Below are 26,645 nucleotides of genomic sequence, written 5' to 3'. Positions count from 1 at the left end.
TAGTTTGTTCTAATTGTCCATGACAGGACAAAAAAAATGTACATAATCCACTCACAATAATAACTGTCACCTATGATCATGCCTTGTGTTAAAAAAAAGTCTCTTGAAATAATGGAAAGTACAGAATCTTACCCAATGTGTGTGGCTTCTGTCCTGCCCTCACCAGTGAATACACATCTTGCTGCTAGTATGTCACCAAAACTAACATCCACTGGGTGTTCCACAGGGTAAAAAGCCTGCCCGGAAGACAAACACAGTGATCCATTGAAATTACCAATAAAACCCAGAACCATATGCTTAAAATATGTGAGGCTTGGAGCACTGCGTATAGAGAGGACAAAGAGATAGACACATACACAGATACTCACTAGATAGAAGAGTTTATCTCTAATTAATCAATTCCACTTTACAACTTTGAAAGCATATTTACAAAAGCATTCCATAAAACACAATACGTACAATAACAGAAGGGCTATCTGAAACACTTATGACTAAATGATAGGATAGAAAGGACTTCACTAACATGTTCAGATCATGTTGGGAGAACTGGTAAGGAAAACATCAAATTGGAAGTTGTAAAACAGGAGGTTATGTAGCTCAGATTTACAGAAAAGGAAAATATGGAGACTGTTAGATGCTAAAGAAATGAACAAGGTATTACATAAGAATTTTTAAAAATTACTTTATGTTGGTTAGTATTTTTCCTACCCAAATTATTGGATCCTACATACCTGTGGCAGCTGGGGGCTCTGGCGTCCAATTAATGTCCATTGTCCGTTTCTTACTCTGTATCCACTTACTACCTTACCTTAAAAATAAACATAAATTATAACCATATGAAATAACAACACAGAAAAGCAAAACCACATTTATTTTTCTTTTTAAAATAAAACCTGAATCTTTTCAGAACCCTAAGTAATGAGTATCTTCATGAAAATAACATGATGAAACAGCATAAAAAATTCAAGTTATTGGCTGAAATTTCTTTGAAACAGACTTAAGGTCAAGTACAATCAACATTTTACATTTACAGCACTAGCAAGCACAATGGTAAATACTTATAAATTTAACATGTAGCTTAAGGTTCTTACCTAAATGGTGAGTGTGAACTCTGTAGGCAAAAACATGCATTGGGTACGTTTTATAATGGCATGAAATATCAGAATTCACCACTGTGAGAAAGAAAAACACAGACAAAAGTCACTATTCAACTGGAAAATGACATTCTTCTTTTCTAAAAGTGAGCTAGTCACATGCACTCAAACCCAGCAGATAGTAAGTGCTCATCCTGTGCCGTCCATTTCACCAAGACAGATTAAAACCTTCCTACTTCAGATATTATAATACCCTGTCACAAAACAGGCTTAATTAATTTGTTATCTTTATCTTGAATCTATCCAGTTGAAAAGCTTAAAAAATGGCTTTTATTTTTGGAATAATCGATTTTTGAAAGATTGAATGCAAATACTAAAATCATCAGGCTGAACAGTTCCTGTTGATAAGGGGCTGTCTTCATATACTTTATCTTCCTTACAGTGTAATACATACTAGCAATGCAATAAGTTTCTTTTGGTAATAGATCAGTGGACAAAACAAAGTGCCCTACTGAATATTAACTTTGAAATTACCAATAATAACAAACAATATTTAACATGACACTTTTGTTAGAGAGTCTTTAGATATACTGATAAATAACAATTATTCTCATGGCTTTTTGCCAGTTTAGGTGAAACAGCTATTATCTCATTTTGCAAGTAGGGAAATTAATATATATATACAAGTTCAAAGACTGAGCTGGTGTTGAATTTGAAGCCTGTTGATTTTTCGCCTTCCCATGAAGTAGTTTACATTGTTGCACATTATGCACTTCATCTTTTGCATCTCAAAAACAGGTGACTGATTTATAAAATACTCAGGATTTATTCTTTAATTTATACACCGCTACCTGCCCATGAGTCTCAATTCTTAGCATTTCAAAAATAAATATTGAAAATATAACAAATAATTGGCTTAGAACAATACCAAATCACTTTAAACATAATGACAATAAAGAATTAGCTTATTTTTTAGATACAAATATTGGTCATTTTTTATAAAGTTGATAAAAAATAAACTGTAAGTCCATTCTTATAGATTACTCAACGAGGTAATAGAAATACAAAGAGATCATTCCTCACCTTTCTCTCCTGGTGGTATAACAGTGTCAACAGACATCATAAGGTACATGCCAGCAATTAAAGGCTGTCTGCAGGAAAAAAAGTAATATTTTTCTCAATAATGAGATAATGCCAAAACTATTTCACTGGATAAATATGTATATCTCAATACATTAGTTTATAGAATGTTATTTTTGTGAAAATAAAAATGAAACAAATTAGAAAAGGTAGACAATAAAAGGTAGATTCTAACTAGTCTCAGTTATAACTAATTTTATGTGTCAACTTTGTTAAATTATGGTATCTGGCTGACGGGTCAAACATTAGCTTAGATATTTCTTGGAAGGATTATTGTGTTTTTAGATATGATTAACATTTAAATTAGACTTCATGTAAGGCAGTTTATTTTCCATAATTTGAGCAGGTCTCATACAATCAGTTAAAGGCTTTAAGAAAAAAGACTCGGGTCCCCTGAAAAGTAAGAAATTCTGCCTACACACTGTCTTTGGACCCAAGAAGGCAACAACCTCTACCTTTACCTAAATTTCCTGTTGGCCCTACAGATTTTGGATTTGTAGGTCCATAGAAAAGCATGAGCCAATCCCTTAAAATTATTTTTTCTTCCTCACTATCCATCTACTAATTCGGGTTTCTTTGGAAAACCCTGACTAATCAAGCTGTCATGATTCCTAGCTGTGATGAGCATGCCTTGTCTAATTCCTTCCCTCACCTTGAGGGTGAGCACAAGTAAGGGTACTAACATATTTCTAACAAATAGAATATGGCAAGAATGATGATATGTCACCTCTTAAGATTAAGTTACAGAAAACCTCTGGATTTCATCTTTCACATAATCCCTTGCTTGCTTTTTTACTTACATTCTGTGATGGAAGCCAGTTGTTGTATTGTAAGCTGCACTGTTTATAGCACTTAGGGGGAAAAAAATGAGGGAGACCTTTGGCCAACACCCAGCAAAGCAATAAATCCTGTCAGCAACCATGTGAGTTATCTTGGAAGTGCCTGTCCCGGGTCTAGCCTTGAAATGACTGAATCCCCAGCAGAGACTCTGCTTGCAGCCCCTTTGGACAACACCAGCCAGAGGAGCCTTCTACGTTGTGCCTATGTTCCTGACTCATAGGATGCTGAGATAATTCATATTCATGACTTTAAAACAGTAAGTCTGAGTTAATTTGCCTTCCACAATAGTTTGCAAAGATCTTAATGTTGTTGCTCATTTAAGAAAACCCATCAATTTCAAACAGTGAAATAGAAGACACCATCAAAAGCCTACCAAGGAATAGCATGGATGGTGGAAGGAGACTCTCATCATTATCAAAATACATGTATGAAGATATGAATCTGGTGTCAACATACCTTATATACAATCAGAGATGTGATAAATTGTGGTATAAAGGTATATTAATAATTGTAATGCAATAATAATAATAATAATAGGAAAAAAATTTAAAAAATCTACCACGACCTGCAAAGAAGACTTAACACCAATACTCCCCTAATTATTCCATAAAATAGAAAAGTAGGGAACCCTTCCAACTTCATTCTATGAAACTTGTATCACTGTGATACCAAAACCAGACAAAGACACATCAAGGAAAGAAAACTTCAGACTAATATTCTTGATGAACATAGATGCAAAAATTCACAATAAAATTCTGGCAAATAGCATAGAAAAACATATTAAAAAGATTGTGTACCATGATCAAGTGAGGGTGAAAAGTTGGCTCAACACACAGAAATCAATAAACACAATTCATCATGTCAATAGATTTAAAGACAAGAATCATATGATAATCTCAACAGATGCAGAAAAATCATTTTCTGCTCAAAACAATAGAAATACTAGGGAGAGAGTAAGAACATACCTCAACATTATAAAAGCTATCTATGATAAACCAAAGGCCAACATCATTCTAAATGGCGAAAAATTAAAATCATTCCCTGTAAGAAATGGAACAAGAAAAGGATGCTCTCTTTTATCACTTTTATTCAACACTGTTCTTAAAACTCTACCCAGAGCAATTAGAGAGAAGAAAGAAATCAATGGGATACAAATAGGGAAAGAAGAACTCAAACTATCACTATTTTCTGACAGCATGATTCTACTTACAAGATCCAAAACATTTCACCAGAAAACTTCTAGAATTAATAAACGAATGCAGCAAAGAAGCAGGATATAAAATTAACACCCATAAATCAAATGTGTTCCTATACATCAAAGATGAATCCACCAAAAGAGAAATTACCCGCTTCACAATAGCCTCAAAAAATCAATAAATAAAATATGTGGGAATCAACCTAATAAGAGAGGTGAAAGACCTCTACAATGAAAACTAAACACTAAAGAAAGAAATAGAAGAAGACCTTAGAAGATGGAAAAATCTCCCATGCTCTTGGATAGGCAGAATTAACATTGTCAAAATGGCCATACTACCAAAAGCATCATACAGATTTAAGGCAAGCCCCATTAAAAACCCAATGGCATTCTTTATAGAAATAGAAAAAGAATCATGAAATTCATTTGGAAAAAGAAGATACCCAGAATAACCAAAGCAATCCTTAGCAAGAAAAGTGAGGTAGGAAGCATCACAATACCAGACCTTAAATTATATTACAAAGCCATAGTAACAAAAATCACATGGTTTTGGCACCAACAAAGACACGTAGATCAATGGTACAGAACAGAAGACACAGCAATAAATTAATATAAATACAGTTATCTCATACTAGACAAAGGTGCCAAAAACATACATTGGAGGAAAGATAGCCTCTTCAACAAATCTTGCTGGGAAAACTGGAAATTCACATGTAGCAAAATGAAATTAAACCCCTATTTCTCACCCTGCACAAAACTCAACTCAAAGTGGATCAAAGACAGACATTAAAACAGAGATCCTCTACCAAATAGAAGAAAACGTCGACTCAAATCTTCACCATGTCCGCTTAGGAACTGACATCCTTAACAAGACTCCTAAAGCAATAGAATTAAAATCAAGAATCAATTAATGGGATGGATTCAAACTAAAAAGCTTCTTCACAGCAAAGGAAACAATCAAGAATGTGAAGAGAGAGCATTCAGAATGGGAGAAAATCTTTACCACATTCACCTTAGATAGAGCATTAATCAATGGAATATTATAAAGAACTCAAACAACAACAATAAAAACCCAATCAATAAATGGGTTAAAGAATTGAACAGACACTTCACAGAAGAAATCCCATCAATCAACAAATATATGAAAAAAAGTTCAATGTCTCAAGCAATGAGAGAAATGCAATTCAAAACTACTCTTAAGATTTCATCTCATTCCAGTTAAAATGGCAGCTATCAAGAATACAAACAACAAAAAGTGTTAGTGAGGATGTGGGGAAAAAGGCACACTCATACACTGCTGGTGGGACTGCAAATTGGTGCAGCCAATCTGGAAAGCAGTATGGAGATTCCTCAGAAGACTTGGAATGGAATCACTATTTGATCCAGCTTTTGGTTTATACCCCAAAGACTTAAAATCAGCATAGTACAGCCACATCAATATTTTATAGCAGCTCAATGCACAATAGCTAAACTATGGAACCAACCTAGGTGCCCTTCAACAGACGAATGGATAAAGACAATGGGGTAAATATTCACAATGGAATGTTGACTCAGCATTAATGAAAAATGAAATCATGACATTTATAGGTAAATTGATGGAGCTGGAGGATGTTATGCTACATGAAATAAGCCAATCTCAAAAAACCAGAAGCTGAGTGTTTTCTCTAATATATGAATGTTAATTCACAATAAAGTGGGGGCAGGTGGCTAGGGAAGAATAAAGATACTTTGAATTAGACAGAGGGGAGTAAAAGGAGGAGAGGGGCATAGAGGTAAGAAGGATAGCAGAATGAATGGGACATTATTACCCTATGTGCATATACGATTACAGGGCTGGTACAATTCCACATTATGTATAACCAGAAGAATGAAGAAGTTATACTCCATTTATGTATGATGTGTCAAAAACATTCTACTGTCATGTATAACTAATTAGAACTACAACAACAAAATAGAATAAATATGAAAAAAAAAAAGAAAGAAAGAAAGCAGGAGGGACTTACGGCAGACGTGTGAGGTGTAAAGACACGCCAGAACAGTCCTTGTGGTTATCTGAAAACACACAAACACATACCTTCAATACAAAAATCAGAAAAGGGGATGTCAAACTAATAAATTGTAAGTGTTTAAATATAAAACCTAAAAACTATGTTACATTTTCTTTCTGATTTTACAAAATAATATTCCTTAATTCCTTTAGTCACCCGCAGAAACAACAAAACTACCAGTTCATGCAGTCTTGGGTATTTCTTGGCTCATCAACTCATCAGTTATGGGCTTTCCTGCAGATGTAATAGCTCATAGAAGAAGGCTGTTGTTACTCTCTTTGCATTATTTATATTGCTAAAATACCCAGAAAAAATCCGGTCAACTAAAAGATTTTTTTTCCCATGGGAAACTAAACAACTACATTTTGTACTTTTCAAGAACTTTTGTAGCCCGTGATTTAGGTTCTGAAGGCATTGTTTTGCCATTTTTAGTTTAATGTCTCAAATTATATATAGGAATCACCTCATCTTGTAATTTAGGCCATGCATATCCCTACCTTTTAAATAAATAGCTGATTCTAATTCATTTTATACCCTAAGTTCAGCCAAAAGCCTCTGAGTACCTCTTTATCTTTGTCAAAACTGCAAAAACTTCTTGCACATCCTCTCTGTTTCCCAAGTGCAAAATAAAGTAGGAATGAAAAATACCCATCTAAATTCTATTGAACTTGCTGACCTTCCACCACAGAGATCATGATTAATACACTATTAATTTCTTGTATGTGCAGAGTGATTAAATTTTTTCTACTTCACACTTTACTCTCAGTAGTTATAAAAGTTTATATAAAATTTAGAGTTTTTATACAAATAATTATTGTGTGCAATGGGTGTGTGCAAGATTGATAGAGTTATACTAGACACTAAAAATTAAAGTGTGTTAATAAATATCGGCAGGTGGAATGAGGTTTTAGTGGCTTTTTTTTTTCCACTTGTTTATCATTTCCATGAGAAAGACTAAGGTAGCTTCATCTAGAAATATATAATAACAGGTAACTAACAAGATGTATTTTGATTTACTTTAGCTAATTAAAGAAAAAACACATGAAATCATGTATAATGATTTGAGAATAAGATACAAAAAAATCTCTGTATAATATTAATTTTGATCTTAAAATAGTGAATAAAAGATAAGCACTTTTATTCAATCATTTTTTTTTTGCCTTTTTCATTTTACAAAGGAATCTCTAACACATTGAGTCCATTTCAGGGAGGCAGTGTCTTCCTGGTTATTTCAGGGAAGTTTTTTCTCCATAATTTCAAGTGAGTTTTAAAGAAGGAGGAAGTTAATAATAATAGGAGCTTAGTACCCAGCTCCTAAATACTGTTTACTGATTACTGAATGTCTGATTTTTGTTTTTATTACAAAACCAGGGAGACTCCCTCACAACAACATCCAAGAAAAATTTCAATGTGCACTGAAAATTATTTTTTGGATTCTTGTTATATCTTTGCATTGAATGAATCAAATTTATCATGATTTTAAATATAAAAAGGATAATAGAGTAGCTTCTTCATTTTTTAAAAAAAGCTTTCATTTTTTAGAACAAGCTCTTTTATATGTACTACTGTGATTTAATAAATATGGCTCATCCGTACTGCTTTCAAAATGATTAGCTAATGACCTTACGGATAATCATGTAAATATCTCCACTGATCAAAAGATAATGGTAGAGAATATACCACTCCTTCACACCCAGAGGAAGGCCAAACTCCAGAGGCTTACTTAATTAGCTTAGTTCATTGCAGGCAACATTTTTTCATGTGTATTAAAAAACAACCTGCCTTATAAAGTTATTTTGAGAAATAAGAATCACCCATTTATTTAATTAAACTTATTGAGCAGCCAGAGTAATCCCGACCCTATGCTGTACACTTGGATACAGAGGAAAACAATATAATCCAGTTTCCTGCTCTCTTGGTTCAGGACAGATAGGGAAAAAAAAATAAAAAAAGTGTTACACAGTGTGTGCAATAGGATGGGACTCTGGGCAGCTGTTTATCTGCTAGAGTCAGTGAAGGAGGGGACACCAGACCTAAGGAAGAACATCCATGGTTGAAGGGACAGTAAAGGCCTATAGAAGAACAAGGTATGCTTATGGGACAGGAGAGGCCATTGTGGAAAGAAGCATAGTAAAAAAAGAGAATTGAGGTGGCTGCACAGCTGAAGATTAAGAGTACAGGCCACACAGAGTGGATTTAGAGTCTGGATTTTATGAGGTGTACACAGAAATCATGAAATGAGTGACAGGATCATATAAAGTGCTCAAATAGTTCAGTACCCAGCCGCTAAATAGTATTTACTGATTACTGAATGTCAGATTTTTCAGGTTTTTATTATAAAACCAGGGAGACTCCCTCACAACACACATACAAGCAAAAAGTTCAAAGTGCACTGAAAATTATCTTTTGGATTCTTGTTATATCTTTGCATTGAATAAAACAAATGAATCATATTTTGATTTTTTTTTTTTTTTTTAGAATGGAGATGCTCCACCACTAAGCTTCATCCCTAGCCCTTAATATTTTTTATTTTTTATTTTGGGATGGAGTCTCCCTAAGTTGCTGAGGCTAGTCTTGAACTTTTGTGATCCTCCTGCTTCAGCTTCCTGTGTTGCAGGAATTACAGGCAGCATCACAGTGCCTGGCTCATTCTATTATACAACTTGGCAAATCATTCATGAGTTGTATAAAATTAAATGGAAGAAATTAATAATTAAGCTAACATAACTCAAGAACTATTGAAAACAATTTTTTATTAAGGCTAAAAGCTGCCACCAAATTAAGAGTAGCAGGAAAATTACTAATAGCATAATGAGAGGTAGCTATTACTAAAAGCAATAAAACATAGCATCTTCCTATTAGATATTATTATTTGTTAGAAATATCTAAATGGAGTAGTTTTTTCTTAAAGCACAAAAATTAAAAACAAATTAGAAACAAATTATAAACTCGCATACTACAACAACTTGTAAGGAAAGCTCAATTCTAGCAACATAATTTTGTCAAACAGAAAGTAGTAAATCTTGTATGGGATTGGGCTGGTGAAAATACATAGATCCAAAGTAAAAACCCTGTCTGTTTTATGAAAAGCTTCAGAAATTAAAACCTATAAAAGGAAAGTTAGCAAAGACATTTACTTTAAAATCATACTAGACAGATTCTGCATAATGACCAAAGAAATTTGCTTCTATCAAATTTATTTGGTCGATATTATCCACTGCTTCAAAGCATTTTTAAAAATGTGGGGTGCATATGAATGTGTGGGTAGATATTATTTTATATCATGGATAATGCTTTGGGAAATCCATCATTATTTAACCCTGAGGTGGTAGAATCACTATTTTAACTGTGACTTTAAAAATTGTTCTGTTTATAAAAGGAATTAACATATATATAGTTTAATAACAATATTTTAGTTTAACAAAGATCTAAAAGTTATCTCAAAGTAAAAACATATAAAGCATATTTACATACATTTTAGGCATTGCCAACGTTTATTAATCTTGATACATTCACTAGTTCAACATCAAATTTTATTATTCTAAAGATTCTGGCCTCTTCTGATACATCTTTCTACAGTTTGACCTGAAGGCCTTACAATTCTTGCATATACACAGAATAAGAAGTCCCAGTGGGAACAACTTAGATTCTACCAAACAAAGTGGTCTGGGGTTAAGGAGTGCTACTGGAACCACATCTGCTCTTACAGCAGGTGAAAACTTTGGTGAGAAGCATATTTTGGCCTTAGGGTTTGGCATAAAAACCGTGGCCTTTTAACTCCAACATGATCCTTCTGACAGTGATGCATTATTATTTTCATAACCCTTACCCTGGATTTACTCTAGTGAACTCAGAAACTTCAGCTAGTTTTGCATATATCACCGATGATTTGCAACATACTCTGACTTTGACCTTCTGTTGTAATGCAGTGCTTTGGCTACAAGATATGAAACCTCATAAGAATTTATTCATTTCAATTCACCAGGCTGTATATGAAATCTGTCTCTGATTATGCATTATCATAAAAATGGATGGTAATTAAAGAGTTCATTATAACAAAGAAATGTATTGATACTTCTGCTAATATATTACCACATAATTTTTTTTAAAAAAGAAAAGAAATCAGAATTGAGATATTTAAGAAATGTACAGAAAATGAACTCAGGATACCAAAACCATAAACTGGCTGAACAAGATGGTTGGAAAGACTTATTCTGGGAATAGAGTGAAAGAAAATAAGAGAGAAGAAAGGAGAAGAAGTAAAAGGAAAGTTAATCCAGGGCAGTAGACTGGAAAAATTGAATGACATCCCTTAAAAATATATGGGAATAGCAGTGAGTAAAATAAAATGGTCTGAAATAATTACAGGACTAAACCCGTGTGAATTAGAGGCAGAAAAGGAAGAAAACTATTCCACTGATTTATTTTTTATTTAAAGAATCTTTAAGGTGTTTAATATTGACTTAGATGGTTTGTAAAAAAAAAAAAAAAAGGCATGCTGTTGTTCAGTCTTCATCCATGGTGTTTCCACAACTACTTCTTTGGCTTCTGTGGCTTCTTTCAGTGCCCAAATTATATCACATTTCGTAAGAGAGGTAAATAGGGAGCCTACATCCTGGGAACAAATCTTTACTCCTCACACTTCAGATAGAGCCCTAATATCCAGAGTATACAAAGAACTCAAAAAATTAGACAATAAGATAACAAATAACCCAATCAACAAATGGGCCAAGGACCTGAACAGACACTTCTCAGAGGAGGACATACAATCAACCAACAAGTACATGAAAAAATGCTCACCATCTCTAGCAGTCAGAGAAATGCAAATCAAAACCACCCTAAGATACCATCTCACTCCAGTAAGATTGGCAGCCATTAGGAAGTCAAACAACAACAAGTGCTGGCGAGGATGTGGGGAAAAGGGTACACTTGTACATTGCTGGTGGGACTGCAAATTGGTGCGGCCAATTTGGAAAGCAGTATGGAGATTTCTTGGAAAGCTGGGAATGGAACCACCATTTGACCCAGCTATTCCCCTTCTCGGTCTATTCCCTAAAGACCTAAAAAGTGCATACTACAGGGACACTGCTACATCGATGTTCATAGCAGCACAATTCACAATAGCAAGACTGTGGAACCAACCTAGATGCCCTTCAATAGACGAATGGATAAAAAAAATGTGGCATTTATACACAATGGAGTATTACTCTGCATTAAAAAATGACAAAATCATAGAATTTGCAGGGAAATGGATGGCATTAGAGCAGATTATGCTAAGTGAAGCTAGCCAATCCCTAAAAAACAAATGCCAAATGTCTTCTTTGATATAAGGAGAGTAACTAAGAACAGAGTAGGGACGAAGAACATGAGAAGAAGATTAACATTAAACAGGGATGAGAGGTGGGAGGGAAAGGGAGAGAGAAGGAAAATTGCATGGAAATGGAAGGAGACCCTCAGGGATATACAAAATTACATACAAGAGGAAGTGAGGGGAAAGGGAAAAAAATACAAGGGGGAGAAATGAATTACAGTAAAGGGGGTAGAGGGAGAAGAGGGGAGGGGAGGGGAGGGGGGATAGTAGAGGATAGGAAAGGCAGCAGAATACAACAGACACTAGTATGGCAATATGTAAATCAATGGATGTGTAACCAATGTGATTCTCCAATCTGTATACGGGGTAAAAATGGGAGTTCATAACCCACTTGAATCAATGTGTAAAATATGATATATCAAGAACTATGTAATGTTTTGAACAGCCAACAATAAAAATTTAAAAAAAAGAGTGTAAGAGTTGTAAACTCCAAAAAAAAAAAAAAACCACACAACAAATTATATCACATTTTTTGCTCAAGCCCAGACCACTGAAAACAAACAGACTCATATCCAGGGAAATCACCCGATCACCAATGTCCAAAACACAATGCAATGCCATGAAGTAGATAAATCAAATAGATAGTAAACAAATAAAATACATGTTGTAGGTTCAGGATGCAGCAATGCAGAGCTCAGGAGCACAGCCATGTTTGTCTTATGTTGTTTCTCAAGTTCAAAAACACCCTGGGGACTATCTCAGGGTGACTGGATTTTACTGCTGTGAAACTGCAGAAGCTCACAGGTTTGTTCTCAAGGTCTTCATTTTTGGATGCCTGAAGGATCATCTCATCCTAGTCCAGCTGCTTCATAAAATTTGCTTCTACACTAGATTGGATCTTATACATTTCCTAAATTCACAGAGCTCCTTTCTGAGGTTCTCTGCTAGGAGCTGGGTTGTTTCACAGCTTCCTCTTCTTATCTATGTTTTCTTCTTTGGGGATGTCATCTGCTGGTGCTGTGTCCCCAACAATAAGAGAGAGTGAGACCATTTTTATGCTGATATTGAAGTTACTGTACAACTATTAACATGCAAAAATCTTGACAGCTCTTCTTTGAACATAGCTCCAATTATTTTTATTTTAATTTTCTAATTCCAAAGTAAATTAATGTCTTTACTGGATTGGGCTCTAGGCTTACTCCCTCTCCCAAGGCACACTGGTAATACTGGCTGTTAGATAATAATGTTCTGTATTTACAGAGAATTGAATGAAAGACATCCTTGTTAAGGGAATTTTTCATTTTTTTTTTTCTGGCAGTAAGATAGAATTTTAGCCAAAAGGATTCGGTACAGAGGTGGAGAGGAAAATTCATTCAGTAGACAGGCATCAGGTGACATTGGGAGGGATATTTCATTATGTCATTGTATTCCATTACAGTGTCATATGTATGTACTAGTAATTTTATAATGGTGAATACAATGGAAAAGTTAAAAGAACATTTTTTAAAAAGAAATGTAAAATAACAGAAATTAATAATGCCTTAGAGATACATCACTACATAGGACAGTACAGCAGTACTGGTGTTTGAGTGTTAAGACTTCTAAAAAGTAGTTTGATGATGAAAGAAACAAATATCTCCAGACACTGGATGAGACTTGAAAATAGCATTCTATCAGAATCTAATCTTGAGCAATATGAAAACTGGATGACTGCTTCACAAGGGTCTTAGCTTGCCTTTTCTGAGAAACAGTTCCCTGCTGAAGCAGAGATGTATAACCACAGCAAGACATTTTATCAAACACACAGACTCATAGAACTCAGAAGTGAAAGGAACCCTGGAGATGGGGGAGTTCTACTCTTAAACTTTATAGATAAGGAAAAAGAGGATGTAGAGATTAAGAGTGTTGCCTATAGTAGTTCAGGTAACTGGAGACACACTGGCATCTCAAGTTTAATCCTCCAACATTAATGATTAATATGTATTTTCTTTATTTTTTCTTTCTCTCTCTTTTTTTCCCAAATAAAAGAAGTTTTGTTTTAAGGCATTTTATCTATGAAATATCCTAAATATAAAAAGGGCTGGGGATGTGGCTCAGTGGTTGACTGCCCCTGGTTCAATCCCTGCTAGAAAGAGAGAGAGAGAGAGAGAGAGAGAGAGAGAGAGAGAGAGAGAGAGAGAGAGAGAGAGAGAGAGAGAGAAGAGAGAGAGAGAGAGAGAGAGAGAGAGAGAGAGAGAGAGAGAGAGAGAGAGAGAGAGAAACCCTGAAGGTAAGATGAAGGAATTAAGCAAGAATGAATAAGTAGCCAGTGGTATGTACCGATATCCACTTAAGGAGGAAGTTCAATTCTCTTAATGGGAGGTGAATGCATGGGATATGAGGTTATCCATCCCAAACTATTTAGCTTGCTTTTCTAATAATAGCATGTAGTTCCTGCTTGGATTCTTAGATAAGTAGTCAAGTAAGGATGAGGAATAATGCATGATAATAACCTATTACCTCTTAGGTTCTTAGAGTCTGCTGGTCTCTCCTACTTTTTCCCTCTAGAGATAGCCCTCTACATTGCATGAGCTCATCTCATCCTGGTTGTTTCCTTCTTTAATAAACAAACAGGTCAACCATCGTTCCTGAGGGAACCAATGTATTATTGTAGACTATATCCCACTAATTAGTAAAGTCCTTCAGAAAGCCAGTCATAGAATGGATTTCACTTCACCATACTTTTAGGAAGGCATACATAAGGAATAAAACACCCGTTTCCTACTATCCAAAACCAGAGTTTTGGATAATGATTTTTTTCTCTTATGGAAGTACTGAAAAGGCTTGCCTGTAATCATTAATAAGTCTTGAAAAACAAAGCAGTAACATCTTTAATAAAGAAACTTGCTCTAGAAAACTTGGAGCAAATGCTTCTAAACTCTATCACACCTTTCAATCTTCCCTCCCCAGAGTGTTCTGAACATAATTTAAAGGACTCATTCTCTGCTTTCTTCCTGTCTTGAGCACAGAAATGGAAATGAATCAAAGATAATGCAGCCATCATCAATAATTTTGTAATAATGTATGTACATAGATAGTGTAATAACTACTTGACTATTAAGCTGTCTTGATTTTTACCTTATGGTTCTTTGTTCTAAATTAGCAACATTAAATTAATGGGACAGATGATGTTTTGCTGAGACAAAATCATGGCTCCCAAGGTGATCAATAGCAGGAGATTATTTGGGGATTAATTTCTAAAGTCAGGAAAATTTTCATATAATTAAAAACGACTGGAAATCCCTTTGGAAAATGAAGAGTGATCTCAATAGATCTAACACAGCCAGTTTCCTTGGCATTTGCACAGACTGCTATCAGTTGACCCATGTCATATTTGGTTTTGTTTCTAAAAAGGCGTTTCTATATTGTTAATCTGTGTAGCTATATCAAAATGATTATTTCTGTGCAACTGAAACCCTGCTGCTGAGAGATGCACACAGGCTTGAGAGGCAAGAAGGAAATAAACCCAAGTATGGAAACAGCAGATCTGTGTTTTATGCTCATTTGTGGCATGGGAATGTTGAATGTAGCTCTGGTTTTGGAATAGCTAAGATGCACCTCCTCTGTTGGAATTTTCATAGTACTTTGATTATAAATGCATGTCCAAGTCACTTAACAGTACGAGTAATTATGCAAATTAACTAAAATATGGATATTCTACAGATATTTTTTAAAATTAGAGTTTCTTCAAAACATAATCCGAGACACCAAATTTCTCCTGCAGAATTTACTGACCCCTGAAAGCATGTTCTCAAAGTATTAGGACTCTCCAGTGACAGATACTTCAAGATAAAATAGTCCCCGTTCATAAAGCACTAACACCTTAAAGTTATCACATCAAATGTATATCTGCTTTGCAAAATATAACTGAAATAGAGGCACTGTTAATATATGACATGAGCTACACACAGGTTTTCCTGGAGGTTGCTGAAAGCTGGCTTAGCAGACAAGTTTCAGTGCTAAATAAACTAGCACTATGAAAAAAAAATCTTCAAAAAAGAATTCCTTTTGAAGCTGTCACTGTAGTGAGTTAGCCTCTTTTGATTTGGTATTCACTGCTTTGGGACTAGAAATTGCTAGCTTCCATTTGCCTCGTGGCAAGGAAGAGAAAATGCATTTATCCATTCTGCAAGAAGATGACTTTCAGAAATGATGGCCTGTGCTGTTCCCAAAAGGGATCAAATGGAAGTCAGGCAGACTTACCTCCCTGCTTTTATAATCACTCGGCGAGAGGAGGATGTTGTGGGAAGACTAGTGTCAGAGCACGTTCCTGTTTCCATCATTTATGAATGCAAATAACAACATGAAGAATCTACAATGAAGTTTGAATTCTCACTATTTCTTCTCTCAGAACAATGAAAACTGCTTCAAAGTCACATATCCAGAGAAGTAAAATTAAAAGACAAAATCCACCAATACTAGGTAAATATGTCGTTTTTAAAAAATATGTATTGCACTAAGTTTCAGAATTCTAGAATTTTTTAAGTCCTTAGTGAAAAATAATATATAAAAAAGCAAAAATATCAGAAGATACAGCTTTGGAAATCTGAAAAAGTGAACATGCTAATGTAATCAGCACCCAGATCAAGAAACAAAGTTCTATACTGTTGTCTCTTTGCTGAGGGTGTGAAGTTTTTAGCTTTTTATACTTACAAACATACCATATTTAAACATGTATTTGTTTGAAGCAGTTGTCTTTTGGCTAAAACCAGACACCTTTAACTATCTTGTGTACTAGCTCCTTTAGAGAAGTTTAAATATTATACCTGGCTATTAAAAAATATATATATATATATTTTAAAAATTCTTTCTTTCAGCCAAAAGTCCAAATTTTTGCCTCCTTATTTCTATTGTTAATATATAGTCACTATTAAATAATAATCTTAATTTCCTTTTGCATTTTCCCAATTACTGTCTCTACTTTCCTCTGAGGCCAGAACACACCTTAAAAAAGTCCTGGAACCAGCCAGAAAATACTAAACAAAATAAATAATGGAATAAAACGTGACCTGAAGAGTGTCGATCAAGAAACCATTTTAAATATAAAGCTGAAAACATATTTCTCATATAAAATGCTCTATTTTGAATTTTTGAATGGTAGTAGAGGTATTTTTAAATAGTATATAATCTTTGGAATTCTTAATTATTTTGTGCATCAATATGTTACTCCTCTTTTATTTAAGTTAAACTCATGGTTTCTGAGTTATTACAAAAGCATAAATGAATAAAAATAAAAAAGGACATGTAACCTAACAGTAAAAACATTCCATTTTGTTCTAAAAATAGGATATTTATATTCTAAAAAGCTGTAATTTAAGTTGAATGTTTTGAAAAGCTCAGCTCAAACTAAAATTAGTGGCCACATTTTTGTTTTTGGTTTTTAAGCTCCATATTTTTTTAAAAATTTGTTCTTTGTAGATATACCTGACAATGGAGTGTATTCTGACATATTATACATACATGGATGTATATATAGAAGCTACTCCAACACCTGGAGACTAAATAATATGCTATTGCATGACCCATAGATAACAGAAGACATCAGGGAGGGGAGGTAAAAAAAATTCCTGGAGGTAAATGAGGACTCTGACACAATTTATCAAAATCTATGGGACACTATGAAGGCAGTACTAAGAAGAAAGTTTATTTCATCAAGTTCATTCATTAAAAGAAGAAAAAAGTCAACAAATAAACAAACTGACATTACAGCTCAAAGTCCTGGAAAAAGATAAACAAACCAACACCAAAAGTAGTAGAAGACAGGAAATAATTAAAATTAGGGCAGAAATCAATGAAATTGAAACAAAAGAGATAATCCCCAAAATTAACAAACACAAAAAAAGCTGGTTCTTTGAAAAAATAAATAAAATTGACAAACTCTTTGCCACTCTAATGAAAAGGAGAGGGGAAACTCAATAAAATTTGTGATGAAAAAGGAAATATCATGACAGATACTACTGAAATACAGAATATAATTAGAAACAAATTTGAAAATTTATACTCCAGTAATACAGAAAACCTCAAAGACACTGACAAATTTCTAGAGGCACATAATCAACCCAAACTGAGTCAAGACAACATACACAATTAAAACAGATCAGTTTCAAGCAAGGAAATAAAAGATGCCATCAAAAGCCTACCATCCAAGAAAAGCCTAGAACCAGACGGATTCACACCCGAGTTCTAAAAGACCTACAAAAAAGAATGAACACCAATACTCCTCAAATTATTCCATGACATAGAAAAGGAGGGAGCCCTTCCAAATTCATTCTATGAAGCTAGTATCATCCTGCTACCAAAACCAGGCAGAGGTACATCAAGGAAAGAAAATTTTAGACCAATATTCCTGATGACCACTGATGCAAAAATTCTCAATAAAATTCTGGCAAATCATATACAAAAACATATTTAAAAAATAGTGCACCATGATCAAGTAGGGTTCATTCCAGGGGTGCTAGGTTGGAATGGAAATCAATAAACATAATTCATCACATCAATAGACTTAAAGATAAGAATCATATGATTATATCAATTGATGCAGAGAAAACATTTGACCAAATACACCACACTTTCATGTTCAAAACACTAGAAAAACTAGGGATACTAGGAACAGACCTAACATTATAAAAGCTACCTATGCTAAACCCAAGGCCAACATCATTCTAAATGGAGAAAAATTGGAAGCTTTCCCTCTAAAAACTGAAACAAGACAGGGATGCCCTCTTTAACCACCTCTATTCAACATAGTCCTTGAAACTCTAGCCATAGGAACTAGACAGACTAAAGAAATTAAAGGGATACTAATAGGAAAAGAAGAACTCAAACTATCATTATTTGCTGACAACATGATTCCATACTTAGAGGATCCAAAAAACTCCACCAGAAAACTTTTAGAATTAATAAACGAATTCAGAAAAGTAGCAGGACATAAATCAATACCCATAAATTAAATGCATTTCTATACATCAATGATGAATCCTCTGAAAGAAATTAGGAAAACTACCCATTCAAAATATCCTCAAAAAACCTAAATAAAACAAAACAAAACATAATGGCATATTAGTGACTGTTGTATTCTGCTACCTTTCCTATCCCCTACTATCCCCCCTCCCCTCCCCTCCCCTCCCCTCCCATCTTCCCTCTCCACCTCCTCTGCTGTTGTTCAATTCTCTTCCCTTTTTTCCCCCTCCCCCTTGCCCCTCATAACCTCTTATACTTTTGTGTATCACTGAAGGTCTCCTACCATTTCCATATGTTTTCCCTTCTCTCTTCCTTTCTTTCCCCCCATTCGTCTTAGTTTACTGTTAGTCTTTTCCTCATGCTCTTCCTTCCTGTTCTATTCTTAGTGGCTCTCTTTATATCAAAGAAGACATTTGACATTTGTTTTTTAGGGCTTGGCTAGCTTCACTTAGCATAATCTGCTCTAATGCCATCCATTTCCCTGCAAATTCTATGATTTTGTCATTTCTTAGTGCTGCATAATACTCCATTGTGTATAGCTGCCACAATTTTTTTATCCACTCATCTATTGAAGGGCATCTAGGTTGGTTCCACAGTCTAGCTATTGTGAATTGTGCTGCTATAATCATTGATGTGGCTGTATCCATATAGTGCGCTCTTTTAAGGTCCTCAGGGAATAGTCCAAGAAGGGCAATAGCTGGGTCAAATGGTGGATCCATTCCCAGCTTTCCCAGGAATCTTTATACTGCTTTCCAAATTGGCCTCACCATTTTGCAGTCCTACCAGCAGTGTACAAGTGTGCCCTTTTCCCCACATCCTCACCAATACTTATTGTTGTTTGACTTCATAATGGCTGCCAATCTTACTGGAGTGAAATGGTATCTTAGGGTGGTTTTGATTTGCATTTCTCTGACTGCTAGAGATGGTGAGCATTTTCTCATGTGCTTGTGGATTGATTGTATGTCCTCCTCTGAGAAGTGTCTGTTCAGGTCCTTGGCCCATTTGTTGATTGGATTATTTGTTATCTTATTGTTTAATTTTTTGAGTTCTTTGTACATTCTGGATATTAGGGCTCTATCTGAGGTGTGAGGGGTAAAAATTTGTTCCCAGGATGTAGGCTCTCTATTTACCTCTTTTACTGTTTCTCTTGCTGAGAAAAAACTTTTTAGTTTAAGTAGGTCCCATTTGTTTATTCTTGTTATTAACTCTTGGGCTATGGGCGTTCTATTAAGGAATTTGGAGCCCGACCCCACAATATGTAGATCGTAGCCAACTTTTCCTTCTATCAGACGCAATGTCTCTGTTTTTATATCTAGCTCCTTGATCCATTTTGAGTTAACTTTTGTGGCGGTCCAATTCATTCTACTATTTTTCCTACATTGACTGTAATGATGGAATGAGACAAAATCTATGGAGCTCTTAGAATAGTATAAAGCATTAGTTATACCATTATTAATACCTACTGTGGTATTTAATTTAAAATATCCTATTGTACATGAATAGATAAAGAAACTGTGAAACTGTGGTATATATACACAATGAAGAAACTGTGAAACTGTAGTATATATACACAATGGAGCATACTCAGCAGTAAAAGAAAATAAAATTATGGCATTTTGCAGGTAAATGGAGAATATCATGTCAAGCAAAGTAAGCCAGTTCCAAAAAACCAAAGGCTGGATATTTTCTCTGATAAGTGGATGCTAATCCTTAATGGGTGAGGCACAGAATGAGTGGGGGAATTTTGGATGGGACAAAGGGGAGTGGGGGAGGTTGTATGGGTATAGGAAATTTGGTGGAATGAGACTGTCATCACTACCCTAGTTACCTGTATGATTGCACGAATGGTGTGACCCTACTTTGGGTACACCAGACAAGTGAAAAATTCTTCTCCATTTTTTTTACAATGAAATGAAAAGCATTCTTCTGTCATGTATAATTGATTAGAACAAATAAATAAATAAATAAAAGAAAATCTAAATACAAATAAAATATCCTATTTTATATTTACATACTAGTTTATTTTATCATTGCATTGGTCAGGTGATATTTTTTATTTAAAATTATATTTTCTAAAGCACAGTTGGGTGAATTAGTTGATAGTAACTATATATATATATGTGTGTGTGTGTGTGTATGTGTATATATATATATATATATATATATATATATATATATATATATATAATGAATAACTAGAAAAGAGGAGTTTGGGGACTCCAAACATATAGTAATAATAAAGACAAAAAGTGTTAATTATCCTGATTTTATCAGTGCATGTTGTATGTATGTATTGATATATCACACTGTACTCCATCAGTATGTACAACTACTATGGGCTAATCAAAACTTTTGAAATATTAAGGAGATGGAAATGCTAACTACGTTGTTTGATCATGACACATTGTGTACTTGTATTATCATGCTTTATCCCATAAATATGTACAATTACAATAAACAAGAAAAATAAGAAAAAAAAACAAAAACAAAAAAACCTTGGGAATCAACAAAAGAGATGAAAGTCCTCTACAATGAAAACTACAGAATACTAAAGAAAGAAATTGAAGAAGACCTTAGAAGATGGAAAGATCTTCCATGCTCTCAAATAGGCGAAATTAATATTGTCAAAATGGCCATATTACTCAAAGCACTACACAGATTCTATGTAATTCCAATTAAAATCCCAATGGCATTCCTTATAAAAATAGAAAAAGCAACTATGAAATTAATTTGGAACAATGAGAGACCCAGAATAGCCAAAGCAATCCTTAACAAGAAGACAAAAGCAGGAGGCATCACAATACCAGACCTTAATCTATACTACAAAGTTATATTAAAAAATAGCATGGTATTGTCACCAAAATAAACCAATGGTACAGAATAGGAGACACAGAGACAAACCCACATAAATACATTTATCTCATACTAGACAAAGGGGCCAAAAACATACGTTGGAGGAAAGATAGCCTCTTCAAGAAATGGTGCTGGGAGAACTGGAAATCCATATGCAGCAAAGCGAAATTAAACTCCTGTCTCTTATCATGTAAAAAACTCAACTCATAGTAGATCAAGAATTTAGGAATTAGACCACAAACCCTGACCCTAATAAAGGAAAAAGTAAGCCCAAATCTTCATCATGTCAGATTAGGCTCTAACTTCCTTAACAAGACTCCTCAATCACAAGAAATAAAATCAAGAATTAATAAATGGGATGGATTCAAACTAAAATGTTTCTTCTCACCAACAGAAGCAATCAATGAGGTGAAGAGAGAGCCTACAGCTTGGGAGCAAATTTTTGCCACACACACAGATAGAGCCCTGATCTCCAGGATATACAAAGAACTCAAAAAGCTCAACACCAAAAACAAACAAACAAACAACCCACTCAATAAATGGGTTAAAGAGCTGAACAGACACTTTTCAGAAGAAGATAAACAATCCATCAACAAATATATGAAATAAATGTTCAACATCTCTAGTATTTAGAGAAGTGCATATCAAAACTACTTTAAGATTTCATCTCATGACAGAATAGCAGCTATCAAGAATACAAACAACAATAAATGTTGGAGAGAATGTGAGGGAAAAGGCACACTCATACATTGCTGGTGAGACAGCACATTGGTGCAACCACTCTAGAGAACAGTATAGAGATTCCTTAGAAAACTTGCAATGGAACCACCATGTGACCCAGCTATCCCCCTCCTCAGTCTATACTAAAGGAGTTAAAATCAGCATACTATAGTAACATAGCACATTAATGTTTATAGCAGCTTAATTTACAATAGCTAAACTGTGGAAGCAACCTAGATGCCTTTCAATAGATAATGGATCAAGAAACTGTGGTATATGTACACAATGGAATATTACTTAGCATTAAAAGAATAAATTATGGCATCTGCAGGTAGATGGATGGAGTTGGAGAATATCATGCTAAGCAAAATAAGCCAATCCCCCCCCCCTGCCAAAAAAACAAAAACAAAGGACGAATGTTCTCTCCGATAATTGGATGCTGATCCATAATGGAAGGGCATGGAAAAAAATGAGCAACTTTAATTGGACAAGGGGGAGGGGGAGGAGGGGAGTGGGTATGGAAACCGGAAAGATGGTGAAATGAGATGGACATGACATTAATACCCTAGGTATATGTATGACTGCACATATGGTGTGACAATACATCATGTACAACCAGAGAAATGAAAAGGTGTGCTGCAGTTGTGTACAACAAATAAAAATGCATTCTACTGTCATATATATATAATTAAAATAAATAAATAAAATTATATAAAAAAGAATCAATATTACATTAATAAAAAATATTAAAACCCTTCAGTGACCCAAATTGCTTCAAAATTTTCTTAGAAATTAAGCAAGTCTTCACAGTATGTAAGTGTAGAAAGGTCTATGGTTACCACACAAATTTTAGTTTACATTCAGTTATTAATTATACTACCCGTAATTTGGAAATCAAGAATAAGAAATGTCTATAAAGAAATGTATTAGAAATGTATGAAGCAAAAATAAATAAATATAATAATAAAATAAAAGAAGTGAAAAAGAAATGAAGCAGGAGTCTTACAAGAAGAAAGAGTGTTGGATGTTTTCAAAGATGTAGAAAAGAGAAATTAATATGCAATGCAAAGAAATGCAGAACAGGTGAAAGTTTTCCTGATCAGACAAAGAAGAGAACAAATGTTTCTGTTGGGAGAAACAGGGAGGATAAGAAGTTCTCTTCTGGGTTGAGGTAAGGTTTACTTTATTTTATGAATAGAACATTCTGTAAATATCATTAAATATTTCATTTGAATAATTTCATCAAATGATTTTTAAGGTCAAATATCTATTTATTCAGGGTACCCTTTCCATTTATCAAATTAAACAGTCAACTAACAACACAAAAGAAATTAGTTGTAAGTGGGAAACGGAATGTGCAAACGCTAGCACTTCTCTCTAATGACTTCCTTCTTTCCCCAAACCTCCTAGAACATGATAAAGAAATATCGTGGCCATGGGGAGAGCAGTGAGGACAGTGTGAAAGGCAGGAAGCCTGCTGGATTTTTGTGGTCAGTAAAAAAAAAAATACCATAACTAGTCTTGCAAGAGAATAAGATTTCTCTAAAACTGAACTGTATCCTCTACATTTCGTCTGAGTCAATGGGCAAGTAATTTCATTTCTCCTCTTGATTCCCTTTAATCAAAGAAAATGCTGTTTACTTTAAGTGGAATTAATTGATGATTATTATTTTCAAGTTCTGACGAGGCTGCAAAAAGGAGTTAATAAAAAGTTATTTAAAAAAAAAAAAAAAAACAGAAATTGTGCTGGGTACAGGGGCGCAGGCTTGTAATTCCAGTGGCTCCGGGGGCTGAGGCAGAGGATCTCAAGTTCAAAGTCAGCCTTAGCAAATTGGTGAGGCCCTGAGCAACTCAGCAAGACCCTGTCTAAATTTCAAAAAACTTTAAAAAGGGTTGGGGATGTGGCTCATTGGTTAAGTGCCCCGGGTTCAATCCCTGGTACCAGAAAAAAAAAAAAAAAAGCGTTATGAAAAACATAAGTTACAAAGGATGAATGAAGGTAAAGCATAAGACTTTCTCAAAAACAAAAAAACAGAGATAAGCCTGAAATCTGAAAAACTAGATTGCATGTAGGAAAGGTTTCTTCCCCTGAAGACATCATTTTGTGTTGAATTGCTTTAAAAACACCTCATATTTTAAGAGATAAAGAGTATTCTGAATATATTCTTTAAAAAGAAATGATAATGCAGTGCTTTACACATCTTTCTATAACTAGGTGAATGAATATGTAATTGTGAGGCTTAATGGCCCTATTTAGGAATTAAAATAAACAGGTGTCCAATGAAATAAATGAGATGAATAAGGACCATTTAGTCTTCCATATTGATCATGATTAGCCAAGTTGAAATGCAGGAAGCTAGAGAATCAGAGAGCTCACATTTATATGATGAGACTGGCAAGAGCAAAAAATACTGCAGGATAATAGGCTTCTTTTGGATCATTTAAGAGGTACTGAGTAGTCCTAAAATCATTCGAATGACTCACATCAAGCTGCCTGTGAACAATGAAAGCTAGAGAAAAACATGAAGAACATCAGAGCATAATTCTGAGATCAGTGGGATTAGAGAACAACATGATTTAGAAATAGCCCTTTATGATAAGGGAACTAGATTACTCTATACATCAGAATAAAAAAGCACTAATGAGAGGAGGTAAACCATCCTGATCTTTATTCATATTTACTGTGCATGAGAGTTCATTCCTTTGGTAACTGTGGCCCAAAGGACTTTTGTAAAAAAACTGACTCTATTACATACTTGTTTTATATTGTTAGGGCCTGAACTTTGGCACACATATAAACTAGAAACCCAACGAAAATTAAATTATTTTGGTTTTTTAATAATGTTCTAGTAACTACGGTTCCACCCTAGGCAAGTCAGGTAACGTTTCTGAGGATCAATTTTTATTTCTATAAAATGGAGGGACTGGGCTAGACGATCCCTTCTATTATGTTTTTCTCATTCTATTACTCTGAACTCTCTCTGTTCTTAGTTTCTAATTTTAAAAACAGGAACTTTAAAAATAAATTTTATAAGACATAAGATGTATTGTTCTTACTCCTTTCTTTTCAGAAGAAAAGTCACTTTGACAATTCCTTCTCAGCCCACATTTCAATCTCTTCCCTATAAGTGAAAAGGCCTAAAAGGCTGTGTAGAATTTGTGCATGTAGAATGTTACTTTCTTGTCAATCATTCCTTTCTCAGCTAGTTCCATGGTCCTCTCCCTTTCTCTCCCTGTTTAGTCTCTGTTACTATATATATTTCACTCAAAATTTTAAAAATGCAAAAAAATTAGTAACTTAATTTGTTGTGGTCCACTCTTTAAAAAAGATACCTAGATTAAGTGTGAGGAAAGGGGAATATGCACTGTAAGTGCCTTTAATTATTATATTGTAAGTGCTTTTTGTTATTATATTTTAAAATCCAAAGACCAAATTTTGTGTAAAAGTTAAGAATAAAATAAACTCTCCTTCAAATTTCTAAGTGATACAAAGTATGTGAATAATCAGACAGTAATTAAGTGCATTTTCTTCTTTCAAAGTTCCCTTTTTTTCTTAAGAGAATTGAGATTTAATTAAGCTTATTTTGGTAAATGAAAATTATTCAGCTCATGTCCTATGCCCCAGGAGATTACTTTGGCACACCTGTAGTACAGAAAAAAAAAGTAGGAATGACTTCCATCCTTACTAGGAATATTTGAGTACCAATTATTAAAGTTTAGCTTGTATAAAAATCAACTGGGGGAAAATCCTGGGTCTAGTGGTGTGCTGGTAACACACCAGCTCTCTGAAATAAACATGAACAAGTGTATTAGTTTTAGCTTTTACTGTAAAAAATATGTAGCACAAACTTTATAAAAATTTTAAAATATACAATAATTTATGTCTTGTGAATGCCATACAAGCAGTTGAATTTCACAGCATTCTTTCCTTGATTTTTGTTGAACTCTTCCATAGCTTATCTATGGTTGCAATTGTCCAATGAGTTCAGACAAGAATGTTTGTTTATATTATCATTTCCTGAAACAACAAAGACCCACATTGGGACTGCACTTGCTCATTAATGAGGTCAGCAAAATCTTTGCTGTAGTGGATAAGGGAATACTGGAAGAATATTTCCTCAAATTCTTTGACCATTCACAATTATCTGTATTAACTTTTTTTCTATCATTTTCTTTAATCTAGACAACCTCTAAAATAATAAATCACAGTCTGAGGTACAGCATTTGTCGATGTCCATGGTGTAAACTTTCACAGTGTGACTAATTTCTAGCCATCAGCTCTAATGTCACTGAACACTGAGTTAGGAAGAAATGAGTGGCAACACAACTGTTTTGTAGTATTTACACAAATACAACAGATGTAAAATCCCTCAAAAGCACACACAATCACAAAACACAGTAAAATAATTAGGAGGTGATAATTCTTTAGAAGTGACTGCCTTATC

General features: G+C 34.3%; 1 protein-coding gene across 6 annotated transcripts in view; it reads right to left on the bottom strand.

Moving 5' to 3' along the window:
• The window catches only part of Pam (peptidylglycine alpha-amidating monooxygenase), a 177,609-nt gene that overhangs the window by 69,726 nt on the left and 81,238 nt on the right, over window positions 1–26,645 (bottom strand). For all 6 annotated transcript variants that reach the window (XM_021726890.3, XM_013358992.4, XM_040272976.2 and 3 more), the window contains exons 7-11: window positions 6,273–6,321; window positions 2,178–2,245; window positions 1,092–1,172; window positions 732–808; window positions 133–236 (exon numbers count right to left, since the gene is read on the bottom strand). In XM_021726890.3, coding sequence (XP_021582565.1) covers window positions 133–236; window positions 732–808; window positions 1,092–1,172; window positions 2,178–2,245; window positions 6,273–6,321 — 379 coding nt within the window. The remainder of the gene's footprint in view (window positions 1–132; window positions 237–731; window positions 809–1,091; window positions 1,173–2,177; window positions 2,246–6,272; window positions 6,322–26,645) is intronic.

Source organism: Ictidomys tridecemlineatus, chromosome 1, assembly GCF_052094955.1.
Source record: "Ictidomys tridecemlineatus isolate mIctTri1 chromosome 1, mIctTri1.hap1, whole genome shotgun sequence".
Taxonomy (NCBI): Eukaryota; Metazoa; Chordata; class Mammalia; order Rodentia; family Sciuridae; genus Ictidomys; species Ictidomys tridecemlineatus.
Note: the sequence above shows the minus strand (reverse complement) of the source record. Positions and strands in the feature narration are given on the sequence as shown.